We start from the raw sequence: 21,684 nt of genomic DNA, 5'->3' as shown, positions 1-21,684 counted from the left end.
TGTGTTACAGGTTCTGGGCACATCTCTTTGATGAAGTCACCCAGATCTCAGAGGTGCCACAGGGTGGAAGGCCAAGCCAGACTTCATGTACTTTTACTCTCATGCAAGAGACATGGGCCACCTGCCTGTTTCTACAAGGCTTATTGCTGTTCTGTGGTACAGCAATCCCCTACCTCAGCTTCATTCCTGCCCTTTCCCCATGGATGACACCCCCAGCTCCCTGGTCCACCCTGGCTGTCAAGGAGGTACAGCATCTCCCTGGAGCAAAGGGCTTGTCAGCCCAACAGCCTCCTGCAAGGCTGGCACCCTGTGCTATGTGGGGCAGCAAAAGGAGCAGTAGAAGATGTGGAGATGATCTTAATTTCCCAAAGCCATCATGTAAAGTTAATGCAATGTTGATGCCAACACTGTATGCTTTCCTTCCGTGCACAGATAGTTTTTCATTGATTAAAATCACTCTGAAAAAGTTCGCTTCAGATACAGACATCCAATCCTTCCCTGTGTTAGTGAGTTCCTGGGGCCTGCAGTGTCCTGTGACACTGAGCTCTGCAGGGGAGAAGCGCTTCCTCACACACAGCTGTTGGCTTCATCTTGCTGCATCTCTAGGTCTTGTTCTCCAGGGCTCAGCAGCAGTGCTGTGCTTGGCTGCTCAAGGCCAGCGTGGTGGGACAGGCTCTCTGGACTTGATTGGGAACATTGTGGCTGTCTTAAGCTTGCGGCTGGGGAAGTTCCAGTGTCATGTGTCTGAGCCACAGCACTGCTCCCTGGCATGGAGCAGCACACGGTCATAGCATCCCTCCTGTGGAGGAGGTAACCTGAGCAGCTCAGAGGCAATGAAACGCAGGCAGTGCTGGAGAGAACAGGTTCTGCACCCTGCGGAGGGGGGGGACTATGGGGCTTGGGGACAACACAGATCCCAACTACAGGGTGTCTTGTCCCCTCTCCCCTCCACTCAGAAGAAACTATTTCACTTGACCACCTGGGAGCAAGCACTGCAGGAGCACCTCTGTCTGCTGTGGTCAGCTGCAGAAGTAATTTTGTATTGCGGTTTAAAAAGCTGAAGAAACACGGTGCAGGCAGAGACATTCATCTGACCAGTTCTCACACGCTTCCTCTTCCCACAGTTCCTCTTGTGAGCAGGGACAGATTGCACCACCCACATGAGGCCAACCAGAGCCTTCAAATCTTGCACCCCTTGAATCAGGGTGTTGAACCACCACATCTTGTGGCACAACTTGTGGCCTTCTGCTTCTGTCTCATTCCTTTACCCGTATCCTGAGGGACCCCCATAGCGCACCTTTTATTGCTCTTCTACATATTTACCTACCATTTCTTCAAATAATTCTTCACCCATTCCAGTGTTCATTAAGACCTTCGAGCACTAGGAGGCCAGGATCAGGTGTGGATTTTTCTACCCTTCAGTTTGTCTGGGTGACTTTCTTCTGAAATTCTAGTCTGGCACTTGCAGGCGAGAGGTAAGGGGCTGCCTGAGCTGCACTGAGGACAGGGCCCTTGCCCTGCTGTACCTGCAGGCACTTCTGCTCTGCCTTTACACCCCCCACCCCCTACGCCAGGAAAAGCCATTGGTGGGGAGGTCTGCACAACTGATGCACCCACAGCTCCCAGGGCAGTAGCAGCAGCCCCAGGGTGCTGTGGTAGTGTGCACGGTAACACTCCTAGCAAAGCAGGGTGAAAGCTGACGTGGGGATGCAACAGAGGTATTGTAATCTGGGTCTGGAAAAATTATTTCATAGCCCAGTGTGATCACAGCTGATGCAAAGCGAACACCTCGCAGTGTCAAACACGAAGCTGTCAGGGCTGCCCACCGCCGTGCTGGGGCTGGAGGCACGGAGCTGCATCAGAGCTGCCTGGTGGGGATGGGGATGGGGCGGGGGCAGCTGCAGGTGCTGCACGAAGCTGTTGAGATGAGGATTTCTGTTCCTTCGGGATTCCGCTAGCGCAAGATGCTGGGGGGGCCAGCGGGGACGCACTCCCCGCTGCTCGCTGGCCAGGCTTTGGACCCGCTGCCCGGCTCTGGACCGGCTGCCCAGGAACTGCCCCGTCCGGTGTGGCAACCGCGGCGCACGGCTCCTCCTCGGCCCCGGAGCTCATCGGCGGGGCGGGGCGCGGAGGTTCCGCCGGCGCGGATTGGCCGCCGGGGGGAGGGGAGAGGAGGAGACGGGAGATGCTTCGCGCCGCCGCAGGTGCCGCGCTCCGCGTTCCCGGGGTGTGTTGGACCGGGCTGAACCGAGCCGGACTGAGCTGAACCGAACCGGGCTGAGTATCCCCATGCAGCGGAGAGGGCCGGAGCCGCTGGCCCGGGAGCAGCCCTGGGATTGAGCGGCGTCGTGGGAGATGCCGCGGCGCACCCCCGCGGAGATCACCGCGCTGTAATACCACCCCCACCCCCCCACCCCCCTTTTCCTCCTCCCGCTCCCGCCCGCGGGGCCGGGGGCGCCGAACGGGCGAGGAGGCGGCAGCGCGCCTTGCGCGGGGCGGGGGCCGCTGCCGCCCCCCGAGCATCCCTCCCTCCGCGCCGCCTCCCTCCCTCCCTGCCGGCTCTATGGTGTGAGGGCAGCGATGCACAAGCACCACCACTGCTGCAAGTGCCCCGAGTGCTACGAGGTGACGCGGATGGCGGCCCTGCGGCGCATGGAGCCCCCCTCCTACGGCGAGTGGCAGCACGAGCAGTACGGCTACGGCGGGTACGGCTCGCAGACGCTGCCGGCGCACGGGGGGGCCGCGCCCGCCGCCCGCGGCAAGGCCAAGCTGGGGCCCCCCGCCCGCGACCCCGCCGCGCTGAAGCCGCCTCCGCCGCCGCCGGGGAAGAGCGCGCCCAAGGTGAACGGGAGCGGCCCGGGCTGGTGGCCCGAGTGCACGTGTTCGAGCCGCGACTGGTACGAGCAGGTACGGGCCAGCCCCGGGCAGCGGCTTCCCCGGTGAGGGACGGGGTGAGATGGGGTGGGACCGGGAGGGTGGGTGATGGGGGTACCCAGGGACGAGTGGCGGGGTCGCGGCGGGATGCAGCGTTACGCCAGGGGGATGTCGTGGGCGGCCGGGATGGCTGCTGGCGTTGCTGGGGCTGGGCGCCGGCGTTGTTGCGGTTGGCCGTGGTCCTCGCTTGGGCTGGCTGCTGGCGTCGCTCAGGTTGGTGTTGCCATTGCTCAGGCTGTCCCCTGCGGTCCTGCCCATCACAGGAGCTCTGCGTTGGAGCACCCTCCTGGGGGCCAAGCTGGACCAGCTGGGTCTAGTTGAGCTTGAGGTGGGCATCAGGCGTGATGTTTTTCGGACACCCCACCCAAAAGGTCCCTGTCGCTTACGACGCTGTCGCCTGAAGCACTGGCATTGTCGAGGGCATCCCATCATACTGTGTTTAGTAGGCGTGGGGCATGCTGCCTGCCGGGCAGCCTCATGGGCTTGTGGTGCCGCTTGCCAGCGCTCCCAAACTGGCACCCACTCTCCATTGAGTTGTGGTTTCCTTGCTCTGCTGCTACGTCCCTGCTCCCCGAGATTATTACGTAACCCTGCTCTGGTCGCTGGCATGCTGTGTGCTTTCTGCCCCATTTCACTGCCTCCATTTCTTCCCACACACATTCATTTTATTAGCCTTCTCCTCCAGGACCCATTCTCAGGCTGTGTCTCTCTTTCTCCCCTAAATGGAGAGACCAGTCTTGTTTTGAACCACAAGCCAGCTTAGAAAATGGTTGGAGCTGTTTGCAAAGCATTAAAATGGAGGCTAGACCCTGCCTGAAAAACAATTTACCCTGCTTTAGGGAAAGGCATTTCAATTTGCTGCTTCTGCCTCTTTCATTCATTATCTTCAAACCTCACATGATTTCTTATTGATCCTTCTAATTATTATTTCAAGATGCTGTAGCAGGCAGGCACACGGGAATCAATGGGAATTCTCTCCTCCTTTCCTCTCGGAAAACACAACCCTCTTCTTCCCTTCCCCTGTTTTTTCTTCATTGCTCGGTCTGTAGCCCTGGTTGAAATAAATAGATTCAGAGCTGATATGTTCAGATCACGTTCCCTGAAAGCACCCAAAAACCCAGCCACCTTCCTATCAGCCTGATCCTGCTTTCTGTCTTTCTCTGCCACTCTTTGCATCAAAATCAGCCTCGGCTCTCTCTCGCCTGCTGATTCCTGGCAAGCATTCTTCCATCTTTCCTTCACTATCTCTTTCCTTCCTCACACCCAGAGCAGCAAGCTTGGGGAGCTGGACAGGAGCAGGGAATTTGAACGCATATCTGTTCCCTACTTTCCACTCCTGATTCCATGAAAGGTCTGGCCCAGGGTTCCTGGTAAGATGATTCCAAGCAGGCTTGGAAGGAAGCGATGCCAGCTGCATTGCTGCCGTGGCAGACTGGGCAGGGGAGCCTTTCATGTTTTTGCAACGGTGGAAGAGAAATCATTGTCTCTTTGTGGTGCTGCCATGGAGTCCCGGGGCTTGGGCTGCTCTGAAAGTCCACGTTGGGAATCTCTGCTCAGCCCTAGCCTTTCTGAAGATGAGGAGGGGAAAAAGAAGGGAGAAAAAAAAGAAAGGAAAAGAAATCAAAAGCTCCTCGTGGTGAGCGCCCGAGGATGCCAGTATGTGAGGCTACGTGAGCATAGCGGGGTCTGCATGTAGAATATGACGTGTGTGGTATGTGTACTGTCTGTATCAGAGCAGGCAGGATTTCTCCCTGGTGTGTAGCAAATGCAGCGAGTAAAGCTTTGCAGCAGATACCTCAGCAATGCTCCCCGTCTGATCTGAGGGTGCAGAGTGCCTGAGGCGTCAGGAATCCATGTTCTTCCCAGTCCAGTGGTGAACAGAGGGACAAAAGGTGGTTAAAATGGAAACAGCTGGGCATGGCTTGTGCCCAGGCAGATAGATTTGGCTCTGGGAGGCCGGGAGATGTCAGGAGGCTCTGAGTAGATCTGGCTGAATGCTGCAGATGCAAAGCCAGTCTCTGTCCTCAAGAGCCTCTGGTAGAGGCAGGGCTGCCATTTTTCAGGGCTGCCCCTTTAAATGAGCTGCCTGTCCCTGGAAGCGCTTCCAACAGCAGAGGTGGGAAGGGGTGTGCAGGCCAGGAGGCTTCCCCAGGAAAGCAGGGACCCGCTCGCTTACCAGAGAGCTTCACCACCTCTCCTTTAAGCCTGTTTTTCTCCACACAAGCAGAGGAGAGTGCGTGCTGCCCGTGTGCCTTGGCGCGGCCACGTGCGTGGCTGCTCTGACATTGGGAGTGTGCTCGCGATTGCATATGGTGCTGCGTGTGCTCTGACATCATGCGTGCTTGCAGACCCTGGGCACAGCTCTGTGGCATGGGAGATGTGCCCACACGTGCTGTCCAACACCCGGCGCAGTCCTGATGCCAATCCATACCTCCTTCCACTTCCAGTGCTCCCTTGGTTGTCTCCTCCTGCCTCTCCCCTTCTCTGGGATGCAAATGAGCTTGCTCCAGCAATGCCAGTAACTGAGAACCCCTAATCGTGACCGTAGGGAGGGGGCACAAACCTGATCTCTGGGTTTCTCATATCTTTTTGCTTTGCTTTTCCTCTGCCCTCTGAGATGACTTCCATTTCTTCTCCCTTATCTACCCACATCCCTTGTTCTTTAGTCCCCACTTCCTTGCTTGCTGTCACTGCCGTCCTCCCTTGTCCCCACAGCTGGCCCTGTACCCTCTTCATCCCCCCTCACTTGCTTCTGGGGGACTTGAGTTCCCCTCTGCCAGGGTGGGGCGAGAAGAGGACTCCCAGCTTTGGGGAAAGAATGGCAGCACCATCCAGGGATGCAGTGCTAGAGCACTGTGCTCCATCCTCTCCCCTTTGCTCTCTGACTCCCACAGACTGTCAGGAGTGCTGAGCTGCCAGGCTGTGTCCCAGCCCCTGTTCTGGTGCCCCTTCCTGCACTAAGGGTCCAGCAGCAGCTGGCACCTTTCTGTCCCACTGGGAAGTTCCAGCCCTGTACTTAGGTCAAAGTTCTTGGTGCTGGGCTCTCCCTGAGGTTCCCAAAGGTCTCACCAATGTTTTCATGTGCATTTGGGATGGCTGGGGCATGAGCATCTCCTCTCATGGCTGGGGAAAGGGCCAGTTCAAGTGCCCAGCATGTGGTTGTGAAGTGCCCACTACCCTGGGATCACTGGCCCTATTTGTCCAGAAATGTCCTGCTGTGCCCCCTTCCTGCAGTCCCTTTCTCCCACTTTGGGGGTCAGGGATGTGCAGGGTGGAGTTAGAGCAGCATCACAATGAGTCCCAGACCATCTGTAAGGGTCTGGACCATGCCAGGTTTGTATGGCCCTCACCCCCAGCAGAGGTGAGTGGAGGAGGGGGACGGGTCCTCCCTGACTGCCCTTGTCATTGGGTGTTTCACTGAATGTCCTGTTTTTCAACAGACATACTTTTTGTTATAGTCCCTCTTGTGCACTGGGGAGTCGCCTGGAGCTCAGGGGCTCAGCACAGGGCAGCACATCTTGGCAGAGGCACCAGTCTTTCAGGTGCTGCCAGATTTGGGGGTCCTGGCTCTTGGGGCATGGATGATGAGGGGGAGGAAAGAGCCTTGAGGAGGCTATGGGGGGTCTAGGCTGGGTTTCTGAGCAATCGGCAGGTATGGCCAGGAGAAAGGTGGGAGAGCACCAAGGGGGCAGGCGGGAAGCCAAAGGCAGGTTGCTTTGTGGGAAATGGTTGAAGGCCCAGATGTTCCCTAGGGGGGTGCGAGGGAGGGTGAGAGGAACGGGGTGCTGGGGACACAGAGGCAGTGGAGGTGGTGAGGTTGGCAGGGTGATGTTGCTATGGCTACTCCCGTGCTATTCATAGAAGAAATTAGCTAAATCTTTGCACTGGAAGGTGGAGGAGGAGAGAGGAGGAAGGTGTTCTCCACATTTGGAGGGAAGGAAAGAAGCCAAAACAGGAAGGGGGTGCAGTTTTCCTCCTTTGCTCTGTGCCACAGAGGGGCATTTGGGGGAAACACTGAGGCTTGACCTGCCCAACCTGGCACTGTCAGGGCACGGGATGATGCAGGCAGAGAGGAGCTGCCCCACAGGAAAGCTGCCCCTGAGACCATCCACAGAGAGCCCCACGTGGCAGGACAAGCTCTGCATTGTGCCAGGAGCACAGGAGACATCCTTTTAATTAAAGGCAGCCAATCTGTGAAAGGTATTTTTGGCAACCTAAATGTAGATACAAACTGTAGTGAAGTGCCCTTTGCGTCTGGCTCCACCGCTGAACGCTGTGCTTGGCTGTTCCTGACCCCATCCATCTGCTTGGCCCCTGCTTTGCAGTCTGCAGTGGTCCCCCAAACCTCCCTCCACCTCCAGTGTCTCTTTAAACGTGTCCTCCTGCCAGCTGGAGTCCCGGGAGGGTCTTCCCTCTCCACCACTCCTCATTGCACTCCACTCCCTCATTGTGAGAGTGTGAGAGTTTCATTCCCATCCCACAGACCTGTTTGTCACCTCCTCACTTACGATGTGTAAATCTGCGTGTGTGTTCCTAATATATCTCCCTCCATCTGATTTCACCTCTCAGCTTGTTTCTTGGGCTTCTCCGTCTGGTGATCCTGCTGCCATCACCCAGTTAAGTTGCTAAAACCAAGCGCTGAGCTGCTCTCCTTCCCCCAAACCCAGCCTTTTGCCTGCTCTCAGCCCCTTCCCCTGGGGACCTGGGAGGCAGCTGGTGTTTCTGATGGTCTTGACCTTCCTTTCCTGCCACCCAGCTGGAACCAAGGCCCAGTTAATGCTTTATAAAGTTAACCCCCCTCATTCCTGTGCATTTCCTGTGGAAACTTATGCCCTGACACCAAGATGCCAAGTCCAGATCTCCAAGTTCCTCTCTCTCACCTTGAGACCATCCCATGTCCTGTTGTCACCCATCCTCTGGACCAGGCTGAGGAGGGTTAGATGTTCTCAAATGCTCCTTCCCAAAACATATTGAGCTGATTTAGGAGTAGACAGCTGAGGACATTTGTCTCGTTGGCTCCTTTATTCACCTGCAAGACTTTCTCCGTTGCCATGAATCCCTCAGGGCCTGTGTGCTTGTGCTCGCTGACCCCTCTGACACATCCCATTAGTACTGTAAAGGATAACATTGGAATTAGAGAGGGATGTTGAAGGACCAAGCTTGGCTCCTCTCTGGCCGGATTACCAACTGCTGCCTGCCAGCCAGCCCAGACCATGGCCCCAGAGCTGCACTCACCCTGCTGCTGGCTTTGTGGTGTCAGGCTGCTGCAGGGACCCTGGGAGGCTCACAGGGGGCAGCTCTGGAGCTGGTGTCCAAACTGGCTGTGGTAGAGATGTAGCTACTGCAATAAAGGCAGTGTCTGAAGCCACAGAAGTGGGAGAGACCCTGCAAGTGCAACAGGTGGAAGAAGAAAAAAGTACCTGCCAAAAATGGGGGGACATAGCCCTGCCATGTTACCAGAGGAGGAGAGTACAGGGCCAAGCATGGACAGGCTTTAGCAGGGATGTAGCCAGTGTGGAGGAGGTGGCTCCTTCTGAAGAACCTGGGGTAGCAGGGAGACCTTCAGCCTCTACCAGGGCAGCACCTGCCCTCAACCCCTGCCAGAGGGATGCTTCTCACACCCCCACAGCTGTGTTTTCATCTGCTCCTTCCCCCATGCTTGGGGTCTGCCTGAGCAGGGTCCTGACTGGATTCAGCTGGGATCTGCTGGCTGTGCTCAGGGTATACTCAAGGGAGGAGGGTCCCACAGCAGGTTGCAGGAGAGGGAAACCCAGGGGAAAGCTGTACCAGAGGGGTACGAAGGTGGGTGGGAGGTGGACACAAAGCAGAAGCCGTTGCATTCACTGGAGAGCTGCCCCTTTCAGGTAAGCACCTCAGCGTGTCGTGTGCTGTGATGGGAGGAGAGGAGCTTCCACGCTTTCCTTAGCTTCTGGGTGCTCATTTAGAGAGAGGAAGTCATTAAGACAAATCAGGCCATAATCAGCTGCAGCTATGACTACGTAAACGTGCCAGGCGCCTGCGCTGCATAACCACGATGCTCTCCAAGGGGATGGTGGTCTCTGTTCCCTGGGGGAGAGCAGGTCCAGTGCAGGTCTGTGCTGAGGCACAAGGAGCTTGGTGTGTTTCAGGTAGGAGGACTCTGCCTGCCATCCCAAACCCTGTGTGCTGGTAGGAGGGCTGGCGTGTCTCTGGCTCAGCATCGCATCTCTGATTTGGGAAGGGGCATAACCCTTGCTGTAAGGTTGTGCCAGCAGTGTGAGTGTGATGGGCTGTGCTGATGCTTGCAGCTGGTTCTAACACGCAGAAATGGGATGATACGGTGACCCTCGAGGGCCCTGGCTGCAAATCCAACAGTACTCTGTGAGCATGTATCAGGGACTTGGAGATGAAAACTTTTACTGCAGCATTTAACAAGTTCAGAATACCTGAATGTGAAGTTAAATTCATGGTTTAGTAGGCAGAAGCTCACTTGGCTGGGGCTTGCTGAAGGAATGATTACAGAATGTGATTATTTTTGGGGACGTGGTGCTTCACAGCACCCTGGGCCAGGCCCTAAATACCCTCATCATGTTTATTTGAGGCTCTGCTGATGGATCTTGGTTTGCTTTTGTCCCACAGAAACTTGTTTCTTAACATAATGTGACTAGGGGTGCCCTGGAGCTTATTGAAGAGAAGAAAACGGTGTTTGAATCCTAGTGACCGAAGTTTTTATTTTAACATTGTCCCTCATTCACTGTTTCCCCCCCTGTACCTCTGTATTTGTTTGGGGGGAAGCACGTGAGTCTTTCAGATGATAATAACTCTTCCTGTGAAAAAAGGAATTGTGTGGGTTTTATTTGGTACCGCCAAGTCAGAGGGAAGCTACCAGAGCCCAGCACCTCTGTAAACTGGGTCACTTATTTTAGCAGGCTGAGCCTGGAACAGGACGTCTAACTTTCAAGTATGAACACACTGGCCTTAATGGTTTCTAAATGGAAACTTAGACTCCACAGATCCTCTGTTTGAGGAAGCTTTCTTCCTTCCCCACTGACGAAAGGCTTTTTCCAGCCCCTATTTAAGCTTACACTTTAAAAAAAAAACCTAACGAGGCACTAAAACAAGGATTAAACCTTCAGCAGCTGCTTCTGTTTGATTAACACTTTGGGCACTTCAGTAGCCCTGCCAAAGATCCTCGTGACTAGGGACCTTCTAAATCCCACGTTCCCTGTTTCCGGATGGGGCTGTGGTGCTTTGAGCCAGCGCTGAGATGCAGCAGCAGGGCAGGGGCTCTGCTGCCACCACCCTGGAGCCTGCTCATCCTGCCAGAACGGTTCAGCTCTGACAGACAGCCTGATCCTGCTCACAGGCAGCGTGCTGGCTGGGAGCTGAGTACCGGGGCTGTGCCTGGCTAGCTGAGACCTGCGCAGGGGGTCTGGGCATCCACAAGCTGCATGGTTGGTCCCAGCATCGTTTCCTACATCATTTATGCCACGTTTCAAGCTGTGTAGAAGGAGGGTATGGGGTCAGGCTCAGCCTGTGCAGGGACACTGTTGGGTGGTGTGTGCCCTCCTGCCCAAACAGTGTCAGCCAACGGGGCTGCTCTTGCAGTGGGTGAGAAGAAATGCAAAGAGTTCTTTCACCCAGCCCAGTTACAGGGAAGGAAGGGCCATCTCTGGTCGTTAAATTCATCAGTTGCCAGAAGTTTCCAGCCTCCATTTTCTTTTGCTCCCTTTCCCTACCCAAGCCTGTGGGAGCTCTGAGGGATGCAGCTCTCTCTCAGGGCTCTGCAGCCCTCTGATGCTCCCAAGAACCCTCGGCTCTGGCCACAGTGTAAAGGTCTCATGAAAGCAAGAAGAGGTGAGCACAGGGTGCTGTGAGAAGGGGACAGCCTCTGGCAGCAGAGGGTACCTCTCCCCTTGAGAAGGGAAGGGATAGGAAGGCCAAAGCATGAATTTGGTATTGAGATGTAGGAAAAACCCTACATCTTCTGAGCCAGCTGGGAGCCAGGCTGCAGTCTGGGAGAGGATGTGCCATGTGGTGTTTCTTACTGGGAGATCTGTGAGCTGGCTTCCCTGGGCACAGCCAGGTGAAAGCTGGGGGGGTTCTGCAGGCATGCAGGCATTGCAAAGGATTGTGTGGAGCAGCCTGGAGGGATGGTGCCAGCACTTCTCTGCTCCTGTTACAAGCTGGTGCTTGTCCCCTCCCTTGCCTTTTGCACAGGAAGCCTCAGCAGTGGGTTTCTGCCCTGCCTCAGTCTCAGAAATGCCTACAGGTTGCTGTGGAGGAATTGTGTCATCCCAGGTGCTTTGGGAGGTGATGGTTTTGGCAGATACGTGTTGGGCTCTGGGTTGATGCAGGAGGCAGACCCAGTGCTGGGAAAGCCAGCATCTGTGTGCAGGGCAGGGGTGTCTGGCACGAAGCAGATGAGTGTGTCGGTGCTCATCAGGGTGAGTGGTGGTGAGTGTGGGCTCACCATGTGTGCTGCACCAGCAGGACCTGGGCTCGCTCCTGTGAAATTAATTCATTAGCACAGTGCACACCCGCTCCCCTCCCCAGCAACAGGAGCCTGTCAGTGCCTGGGTATCCTGCAGCTCACCCTGCTGCTGCTGCAGCATCGCACCGAGCTGTGGCATCCCTCAGCAAGTACCTGTGTGTTCAAAGCCTGCCACAGAGCAACTGCTTCCCTAGCTGCAAATGCACAGCTTCCTCTGTGGTTTAACACCCTTTTTTAAAAAAAAAATGTCAATCAAAGCAGATGGTGCCAGACTACAGGCAGCCCAGTGCATCCACCCTGTTTAGATGCTTCTGCTGGGCACCAACTTGCTTGGCCTCTGCCCCGAGAGCTTTTAAAAGGATGTAAAGATGGAATTTCACTTATGCCTGGAGCCATTTCCTTTAGAGTGTTACTATTATGCCTCAGATGGTGTGAAGCAAAGGATATTAAAAGGCAGATTGACTTTTCACTCTGATCCGATCAGGGAAAGTTGCAGAAATCAAGGAGTTAAGTTAGTACTTTGCTTCTCATGTGATGCTTTGGCCCAGTGTCACAAATAGTCACCCTGGCCTGCACATCCCTCAGTATGTGACATATGGGGCACATCGGCCTCCTGTGGAGATAAGCTCAGTGTGTTAGGGTTGGTATTTGTCAGCTCTGGAGGGTTGTGTTTGAGTCCTCTTCCTTGTTACGATGGAAATGGGTTTATGTGTGGGCATAATCCAGTTGCCATTGGCCTGGGATGTCTGCAGCACACTTATTTTGTCTGGAGGATGTATGTAATCCCTGACTTCTGTAGGCTGGCCCTTGTGCTGGCTCTGTGGAGGATGTGAAGCTGTCCTTGCAGAACTTCAGGATTTCAGCTCTGGAGAAAATATATTGAACTTTGAGTTCAGTCTCCCCAGCCAGCCCTGAGAGCATTCCTTGGGGAAATGCCACAGGGCAAGGCTCAGCCCTTGAAAGCAAGCTAACAAGCCTCCTCCATTTGCATTTAATTGCAGCCTTTCTTCTGGTTGGAACTTTTGGAAAATGATCATGTTTTGCAATTCCTATCTTTGCCCCAGCAGATAATAGAAACGGAGGTGAACAATTATACTTGTAGATCTTTGGGGCTTGGCTACCCCACTCTTAGTGCCCCTGGGCTGCCAAAGCCAGTCCCCCATTGGAAGTACAGCCCAAACAGCAGCAGTTTTTAGGTGATAACCTAAAACTGCTACAGAAAGGCCACATCCTGTCCCTGAGGTGTGCCTGAGCACTGCTGACTGTCTTGCTTCTCCCTGCACGCACTGCACTGGAATCACTCCAGCCTGAGTGGGGCTAAGCTGTCCAGGAAGAGCTGTCCATCCCTCCTGCCCCATATGCAGATCTGCAGCCTGCTCCTGGCTTTAACCATGGAGGCAGCTGCCCCCACATGGGCTCTGGGCTCTCCGTGGCCTTTGCGAGGAGCCATCACCTTGCTGGGGTCTGCAGAGGGCAGGTCCTTCCATGAGCACCTGGACTGTGGTTGCCACCAGGAGCATGGTGTAGTGCTCAAGTGCTGGTGCCTTGACACAGGTGAGTGTGAGGCTCTGCTTCTCTCAGCCCCCGTGAGACTGGAGAGCTCTTGAATCCTGACCTTCAAACCTCGCCTCCCTTCACCGCTCTTCCCTTCGACTCCTGTTGCTGCTCAGATTTTCTCAGGAGGTTTCCTCTGCCTCACTGGCTTTGTGCCTGCGTCGAGGCTTTGTTCACAAAGGTGCAGTGACCTCCCACCTTCCCCATGGTCCTCCTTGAGTCCCACTTTCCCTGCAGCCTTCAGCCCTTGAGCCCAATGATCTGCAGACCCCTGTGCCTCTGTCTGGTGGAGGGAGCTTGGGACACCCCGGCTTTGGTGGTCCTCCTGCCATGGTGTGAGCGCTGTGGGGCTTGGACATCTTCTCTTTCCATCTGTAAACCCCCCCCCCCCCCCCAAGCACAGACAGGGCTTGGTAAATAATAATATTGTCACAAAGCAGTTCAGATGGAAGAGATCTGACAGCCCCCATTGAATGTGACCTGAATGCTCAGCCCTGTTCCCTCTCCTCCCTGCATGCAGCAACCCCCTGCTCCTTACAGCATAAATTACTTACTGCTCGCTATAGAACTGAAGGCATGGTTAATTCACCAGCATGTTCCTGCTGCCCAGCAAAAAATGATGACGTTCCCTCTCCTCCCCTGGCTAGCAAAGGGCTTGGTACACGTGCCTGCCTGACAGAGGGAGACAGAGGCTTTTCATTTTCAGGCCCTCTGCTTATTTCTGAGTCTTAGGTCTTAGCTATCTCTGCAGGAGAATGGGCAAGGTATAAATCTTGGAACATTTGCAAGTGGAAGTCAGAGCTAATGTCCACACACCTTGGTAGTAGCTGGAATAGCTGACCATAGGAAGCAAGTGGGGATTTCCTAGTCTGAATTCCTCCTGACCTGACTTTGTTTTAAGCAGCCACTCACAACTGGCATCTCCTGGGTCCCATCTGAAGCCCGAGTGGGAAATTGTGCTCCTAGCAGTATTTTGAGATGTAAAAATCACTAGTGTGGAATGGTTGCGAAGGATGCTCAGCGCGCAGTGAGCAGGCTAGACAAAATATGTCCTTAGGGCTCAGCACTGTGTGAGCGAGGCAATGTGATGTGTGATTTGTGGGATATTAGTAATTCAACAAAGAGACCGCAATGGGGCTCAGTGGAGGGCTCAGGCTGGACCTGCGAAAGCCTCTATAACATTATCATACAGAGCACTTCTCCTTGGGAGGGATCCAAAGCATCATTTGTGGAGCTGAATTCATGTCATAAATCATGGGGCACATGATGGGCTGCATTCACTTAGGCTGCCTCTTCTGCATCCTTCCTGGAAACTCATCTAATAAGAGCTGGCCTCTGGCACATGAAGGTTCAAATATCCATCGCTTGTTAATTGCTGGCAGCAGAAGTGCTTCTTTTTTGCCTTGAAATGTGGAATCCCTTCCTGGAATTGCACTGGGGACTAATAAAAGCCAGTGCCAGGTTTAATATATGCTATCTCACAAATTATCTGGATTAAATACAAGTACTGTGTACTGCCAGAGAAGGGATATTCCCAGTTTAACATTGCTTCTGGGCCGTGGAGATCCCAGGACACTGGACCTGAAACTTGTGATTCTCTTCTGTGTGTGGGAGGGGTTTGGCAGGAGCGCTTGGAAGTGGTCATATTTGCCTGAGCTAGAGAATTAATTGCTGTAAAAACTGTGGTTTTGTAACCAATAGTTACAGCTGCAGGAAAGATCAGAAAGCATCTGAATAAATCAAATTAACTACTTCCTGCTCCATCCATATGAGAGCGGAACCTTTCAGGGCAGGATTTAAGCTGCAGCCTGCTTGACCTCTAAATTCTCCCACCTATGGAACGAGGAGAGTGGAAAGTCCAGAAATACGACCGACTCAACCAGACAGTGCAGACAGCCATGGTGCGAGGACGCTGGTCCTTGCCAGGGGCACATAAACCTAGAGGAGGGGCAGTGAGGAGGCAGCCTGCTCCTGCGGGAATCCCAGCCTCAGAGGCTGTGCCATCCCACTGCCTGCGGTCCTGCCCAGGCAGCGGCCCCTGTTCATTGCTGTGCTAGCACATACCTTGGCTTGCTTGTTGCTGACCCCCGACTTGGATGTCTCTGATGCCCTAAGGCGCAGGGTTCAGGACCCCTTCCAGCTCATACCCCTTCCAGCTCATACCCCTTCCAGCTCATACCCCTTCCAGCTCATACCCCTCTGCATTCCCCACCTTCCTTCCCCTGGCTGCTGTTCTCTGTGCACGCCTTGGAGTACCGGTGTGAATCCCAGCTCAACCCTGACCTCCCAGATTTTGCACCCTTTGCTTTTTGCGCGTAATTAATCTTAAATCGCGCAGTTTTTTGGGGCGTTTCTCCTTCACGCTCCCGCTCGGGTCTTCCGCAGCTGCTGAGGTGGCTGCGGGGGAAGGCAGCGGCCTTCAGGAGGGTTGCGGCGCTGGACAGCTCCGGAGCGGCAGCTCTCCGCGGGCGGGGTTCGGGGGCCGCGTTCGCCCCAGTCCCTCTGGCCACCGGCACTGCACCTTCCCCCCGTGCCCTTCTCCCCTAGGAACCCACCTCTCTTTCGGGCCTGGCCCCTACCGTCTGCCTACGCTCTCCCTCTGCGCCTCTGAGCTAAGGGGCGGAGGGCAGCCCGGGAGGAGAGGGGATGGATGTGGTGGGGTGGGGTAATGAGGATGAGGGACCAAACCCTGACACCTCTCCCAGGGCACGGTGGTCTTGTGCTTAAGAGGGGCAGCAGCTGCTGGAAGGTGCATGAAGGTGTCAGGGCTGGCCTGCTGGCAATATCTCCCTCCCTCAGAAGGACTTCCTTCCCTGCTCCTATTTCTTAATCTCTTTCACGTGAATTTTGGTGCTTGTGGGATTCTGGGAGGCTGAGAGAGTTTCTAGTCTTCCCTGTCTCTTTCCTAGTAGCCAAAGCCATGTTCAGGACATGCCAGATCTGAGGAGGTGACTGATTCCCAGAGCAGTGCTGTGACCCAGCTCCTGTCCCAGGGCTCTTGGGTACCTGGAGGAGGGACAAAAGCAGAGTCTTTCCTGAACTACTGTCTTCTGCCTGGCCTGGAGGGTCTGTGGTGGCATGGCCAGGGGAGAGGCAGTGCACCACGAAGGACTGTGTTCATCGCTCCGCTCAGTGACATCCCACTTTTGTCTCCTCACAGGCCAACCCTGCTCCCATTATCGTGAACACAGAATCGCTGGAACAAGGGCTCTCTGTAAGTCTCCTGGGTTTGCTTCACTTCCTTTGAACAAGCAGTGTGTTTCCCTGCTCAGTGGTGCAGGAAGGGCTCCTCCGGTTCCAGGAGGGCCTGGCAAGGTGGCAGGGGAGCCTGGTACCTGTGCCACATCCCTGTAGCACATCACACTCACAAACCTTGCTGCAGCTGGGTGACACTGAGCAGAGCCAAGGCTAGCAGCAAACGATGCTGGGGACTCCAGCACAGGGAGGGGGCAAGGCAGGAGGCACTCAGATGGGCACACTGTAAGGTAAGCAGGCATCAGAGGAGCAGGGGGAGCTGGGCTGGCTGTGTTCACAGTTACCCACAGGCCCATGCCATGCAGGGTGGCTCTGAGGCTCTGCTGGGGCATCCCTTACCTTCCTGCACTGCCTCAGCCCTTTTCAGCAGCCCCAGTCCCTGAGGAGGGAGGCAGGACCCTCTGGGTGCTTGCTGACATCACACCCACTGGTCCCCAGGGCAGCAGGACCCATCAGTTACTGCTCCTCTCCCAGCGAAGGCTGCCAGCAGCTGAGCAGTGCTTGGTGCCTGCCAGTGTTTGCTGCTTTTGGCACTCTTGGTGTAGTATAAAGATAATCCTCCTTGGATTGTTGCAGAGAGGGTTTGCACACTGCTGCATTCCTTCCCAGAACATTTGTGAATCCTTCCTGCTGGTGGGATGGAGGCAGCAGGGCGGCCAAAGTGGATTTTTGCAGTGCTGGCTCCGTGCTCATTGGGTGCTCCCTTTTTTTCCCCCAAATTGGAGCTCAGTTCATAGCTCTCAAGGGCTGGGTGCTTTGCACCTGGTTCTCTTCTGATGCAGCAATTTTCAGCTGCCTTCCACATGGATGAAGAGGCATCAGGACTCAGAGCTGGGGTTGGGTTGTCTTCACAGCCATGGCAGAGGGCTGCGGGTAACTTGTGGTGGTTGAACCTTCCTTGCAAAGAGCTGCAGATCTCAGCCCACAGACTGTGATGGGATCAAAGTGCATCAGAGATGTGCTGGGCTGGTTGGGCAGGGCTATAAAAAGGAAGGGAAGCCCAGCTGAGACCTCTGAAATCCTGGCTTTTTGGTTGAGTACTGAAACAATACCAGCTGTCATTGGAGAGGAAGGTGTTGATGCCTCTCCCAGTGTCCTGGTCCTGGGTCCAGCAAACTTGTATGAAGGTGACAGAAGAGACTTCCTGTCCCCAAAGGCTTCCTTCTCCAAATAAGTGGCCTTGTGGGGTGTTTGTGGGGTTGGAGGCTTCATGCAGGGTGCTGGGCACTCCAGCTGCAGGGCAGCACCACATAGCAGCCTGCTCTCTGTGCTCACCCAGCTGGTGCCACTCTACAGGGCACTGGAGACAGGAAGGACGCAGTGCAAGTTTGAAAGTGGTATGCTGGGGCAGGACAGGGAGGTATTGCTGGAGAACACACCCTTGGGGAGGGCAGTCACCTACCCCATCCATCCATCCATCCATCCATCCATCCATCCATCCATCCATCCATCCATCCATCCATCCACCCACCCACCCACCACCAGCAGCACGTGCTGGGGGGAACTGCCCTGCAGTGGTCAAAACAAAGGGGCAGGTTGTGGCTGTCGTGGGCTGGGCAGAGTGGGGACTACCAGCCCTATGCCCAGTCGTGTGCCTCCTGCAAGGTGCCCAGAGGAGCCTGTGCCCAGGCCAAGGAAGATACCTCATTTTCATTCTTCTCAACCTCCAGCCTGGAAACCCTCTTGCCTTCTACTTCATGTCATACCAGCACAGAAAAAAGTCCTGGTCCATCCTTTCCTTCTCCAGGGTACAGGGCTCCTCGGGCTCCAGGGAAAACCCCCCAAAACCTCCCAGATCAGCAAAGAAGCCACACCAGGGCATTGCTGCAGAAGAGCACACCAAAATGGCAAATCTGAAAGCATTCTTTTTTACAAAACCCCAAGCTGAAGCCTGTTGGTACAGTATGTATTTGGAAGGGTTAAAGTCACATATTCCAGTCTTTAATTGCTTAACTATTCAGTGCTTCCCTTAATGATAAACAGATGGATGTAGTCTAGTTCCTTCCTGTTCTAACTCCATTGATTGCATTGGGCTGAATTTGGCCACGGCTGTTTATGAAGAAGTCTGCTCCACATTTCAATCTCTATGTCCACCCACCTCCATCCCCAAGAGCACCAGCAGCACTGTGAGGTATTAACTGTAGCACCAGGTCCCACTCACCCCTGGGACCAGGGTTCTGCTCTGCTGCCTGCAACTTATGTGGAGCTCAGCACCCCCAGGGTGTAAAACCCCAAATAAAACCCTATAAAATTCCTAATAGTATTCCTTAAAGGGTAAGGATGGATGCTGGAGGGGATCAGCTGTGCCAGCTCATTGTTACTGGTTTCACCCCTGGGTGGGTTTGCCCAGCAGGTCCATAGTGGGGAGAGGAGGCATCAGCAGCAGAGTTGCCACAGAAGATGAGGTCTCTGCCTCTCTGAAGCTGAAACAACTTCTTGCTGCTCAGGGTGTAAGAAGCCAGGTCTGAGGAAGCCAAGTGCTTCCCAGGGCTGATCCCATCCAGCGAGTGCCACAGGAGCCCTGGGCTCTGCCACAAGTAAGCTCAGAGGCAACCTCCTTGTGTGGCACTGCCTGCTGCCAGGGTCCTCACCACTGTGGGGTGGAGGGCAGCAGATATGGCCACTGTTATTCAGTGTCTTTGACAAGGACAGAACTTGCTTGTAAGCCTGAAAAAGCGAAAAAACCCCATTGAAACCACAACCTTCACATCTTGGTCCCAAGTGCTGGCGGTGTCACATCTCACACCAGTTCCCACAGACACAGTGGCCATGGAGCCCTCCCAGCTGTGTGCTGTGGCTTCAGCTTTCAAACCCCTTCCATCTGCCCAAGCTCAGCAGGCTCATCCACATGGACCTCAGCGAAAGGCTGCCCAGGAGCACGGCTTTATTTACTCTGTGCACAAGGCCAGCACTGTGGGCAGCGCACACGAGGGGGTCGGGGCCAGGGGTCAGCTGGAAGTGAGTCAGTAGGTCTTGGTGCTGCAGCAGGATGCGTGAATGTGAGGAGGTGAAGGGAGGCAGCTCTTGACCTATTTTCTCTGGGCCTCCTGCCACGTGCAGGCAGGGAGAGCTCTCCTTCACCAGCACTGCTGGGCACCCGTGCCAGCAGGGAGGTGCCCATCACACCCGCTGCCCTGGCACGAGGCTGCTGTCCCTTCCCCACACTGGGGCAGGTGTGGGGCATCACAAGACACTCTCCACCTCTGGGTCTAGCTGACAGCTCTGAGGGCTGTCCCTCCATCCAGCCTTCAGACCCTTCATTATGTCAGTTTGTGGCTGCTCCACCTCCAGGTCCCGCTGCCTGTCCCCATCACATCCCAACCACAAGCTGGGGGCTCGATCCTGCTCTGAAAGTGGCTGCCAGCAGTGTGGTGATAACCTTCCCTCAGGTTATTTCCTCCCACAGCCTGGTGGGCTATTTGGGTTGGATTTGAGGAACCCCATCTTCATCTTCTAAATTTGTCCACCTTTTTTATTTAAAAAAATAATCCTGATTCTCTAGCAAATTGTGAAGCGTGTTCCATGTGCACTGGTGCAGTGTTGGCCGGCAGAGCCTACAGACAGCTTGCAGTAGCTCTGGAAGGTGTGTGCTCTTCTGTTTATCAAATGAGTGTTAACTCTGCAGCCTTCTGTTGAGGATTTAAATGTCATCATCGCTAACTATTTCCCTGCTGCTCAAAACACAAAAGGGAAGCAAAGGCCGGTGAAGGGGACCTCTTCCCTGAGCACTCAGGTGTGCTTGCTGCATGGGAAGGGCTTTGGGAGAAATGCTCTTGCTCTCCCATGAGAAATCAAATGATGCTTGGGATGGGGATGCACTGGGAACAGCTCGTTACCTCCCAACGCCCCAGTCAGCTCTGCAGGCATTACCCAGGGAGGTGGGAGTAGGGTGATCTCCCCGCCCAGGGGCGATGGAGCTGGGCATCGCTCAGCACTGAGACAGCCCCAAACGGGAGCCAGGGAAGAGCACAGGGCACCAGTGAAGGAGGGGGACAACATCCTGCAGCAGAGCCAGGTCATGGTGGCTCTGGTGGGTGCTGCAGGGAGGTTTTGCCGTCAGTGAGTGACTGGTGTTCAGTATTCCAACTCTGGAACGTTTGCTTTGTTGGCTCGTTCCCTTGGTTACGTGGTATATATTAAGTTCTCCATTTGGCTTCCTTATGCAATTAACCGGCGTTCTGTTGCGTGGATTTTGGATACAGGCAGAGCTCAAACTTCATGGTCAGGCCTGGCTGTCCCTGGCAAACCTGGCCAGAGCGGGCTGCTCCTTCCACACACCACGCCAGGCGGGAGCCAACACCGCTCGCCTTCTCAGGGAGTGACGCAAAGCACGGCTCAGCATTGGCAGCCCTGAGAATCGGGAAGCAGGGATGCTCCAAGCCTCACCTGCCTAGTAGCAGGGTGCCCGAGGGGGTTGTGTGTCAGGGTGTCGCTGTGCCTGGGGCGCCTGCCGGCAGCAGCGCTCACTTGGTGGGGCTGACGCGCTGCTGGCTCTCTCCACAGCTCACAGATTGTCAAAGTTTTCTGCACATCCCCATCCTGTAGGTATGTATGTGCTGTTCCTCTGCAGCCGTGGGTGTGCATATGGCTGACTGTGTGGCAACTGTGTTGAATGCCAAAGCAGAGAGGACAGTGTGTGTAGTAGCAAAGGGTGCCAAGAATCCAAGTTGCTGGAAAGCCAGGGAGAAGCAACACTGCACCCCACGCCACTGGGCTGCCAGCTACGGAGACAAGATGAGCCCGGAGGCTCATCCGAGTGAGGGAGGCTGTGAGGGTGGCACGGGCCAGCGAGACAGCTCTACACAGGATTAGTCAGTATTTTAGGGGGCTGAGAGGGAGACACGATCCATGGCAGAGAGGGATACACCCCCCCAGCAATGCTCCCTGCCTACAGGAGCACAGCCCAGGGTAGTGTTGTGGCAGGAGGTGGCACTATCCTGTGTCCCTGTCCCTCTGAGCCTGATGGGGATCCTGCCACTACTCCCAGTGCTTTTCTGGAGAGGGGTCCTGTTTGAGAGCTGACCAAAGCCTTTCCCAATGTGCTGGGAAGATCAGAGCATCCTCATATCGGAGCATCTGGACGTTCCAACCCTGAATCATACCCTGAATTCTTCCTGTATCTGAGAGGCAACAGGCACAGAGCACTTCCAAGGAGGGACAACCCTCTCAGCCCATGTTCCCTGGAGTCCCCATTCTGTTTCTCTGCTATGAACTCTCCTGAGCCTCACCCTTCGTGAAGTGTAGCACCCACAACAGGGTGTAGGACTGCTTTAGCCTCACCAGGGCAGAACCAGGCATGGAATGAGGGTGTGTGTGTGTGTATGTGTGTGTGTGTAGCAGGGGGCACAGCCCCATCCCAAATCCTGGCATGCAGAACTGCTTTTCCACCTGGGCACCTGATTATTCATACCTAGAATAACTCCCATTTCCTCTTCCTACCTATAAATAGGACCTCCTGGCTGCCTCAC

General features: G+C 55.1%; 1 protein-coding gene across 2 annotated transcripts in view; it reads left to right on the top strand.

Moving 5' to 3' along the window:
* Nucleotides 1-2,580: 2,580 nt before the first annotated feature.
* Nucleotides 2,581-21,684, top strand: part of DLG3 (discs large MAGUK scaffold protein 3) — a gene marked incomplete at its 5' end in the record, with an annotated part of 51,481 nt that continues 32,377 nt past the window's right edge. The window contains 2 exons of one of the 2 annotated variants that reach the window (XM_084269290.1): nucleotides 2,581-2,907; nucleotides 16,122-16,175. In XM_084269290.1, the coding sequence (XP_084125416.1) occupies nucleotides 2,581-2,907; nucleotides 16,122-16,175 (381 nt within the window). The remainder of the gene's footprint in view (nucleotides 2,908-16,121; nucleotides 16,176-21,684) is intronic. The other variant, XM_084269291.1, reaches the window with a different exon arrangement.

This window comes from Gallinula chloropus (genome assembly GCF_964237585.1).
Source record: "Gallinula chloropus genome assembly, chromosome: 11".
In the NCBI taxonomy this organism is placed as follows: Eukaryota; Metazoa; Chordata; class Aves; order Gruiformes; family Rallidae; genus Gallinula; species Gallinula chloropus.
Note: the sequence above shows the minus strand (reverse complement) of the source record. Positions and strands in the feature narration are given on the sequence as shown.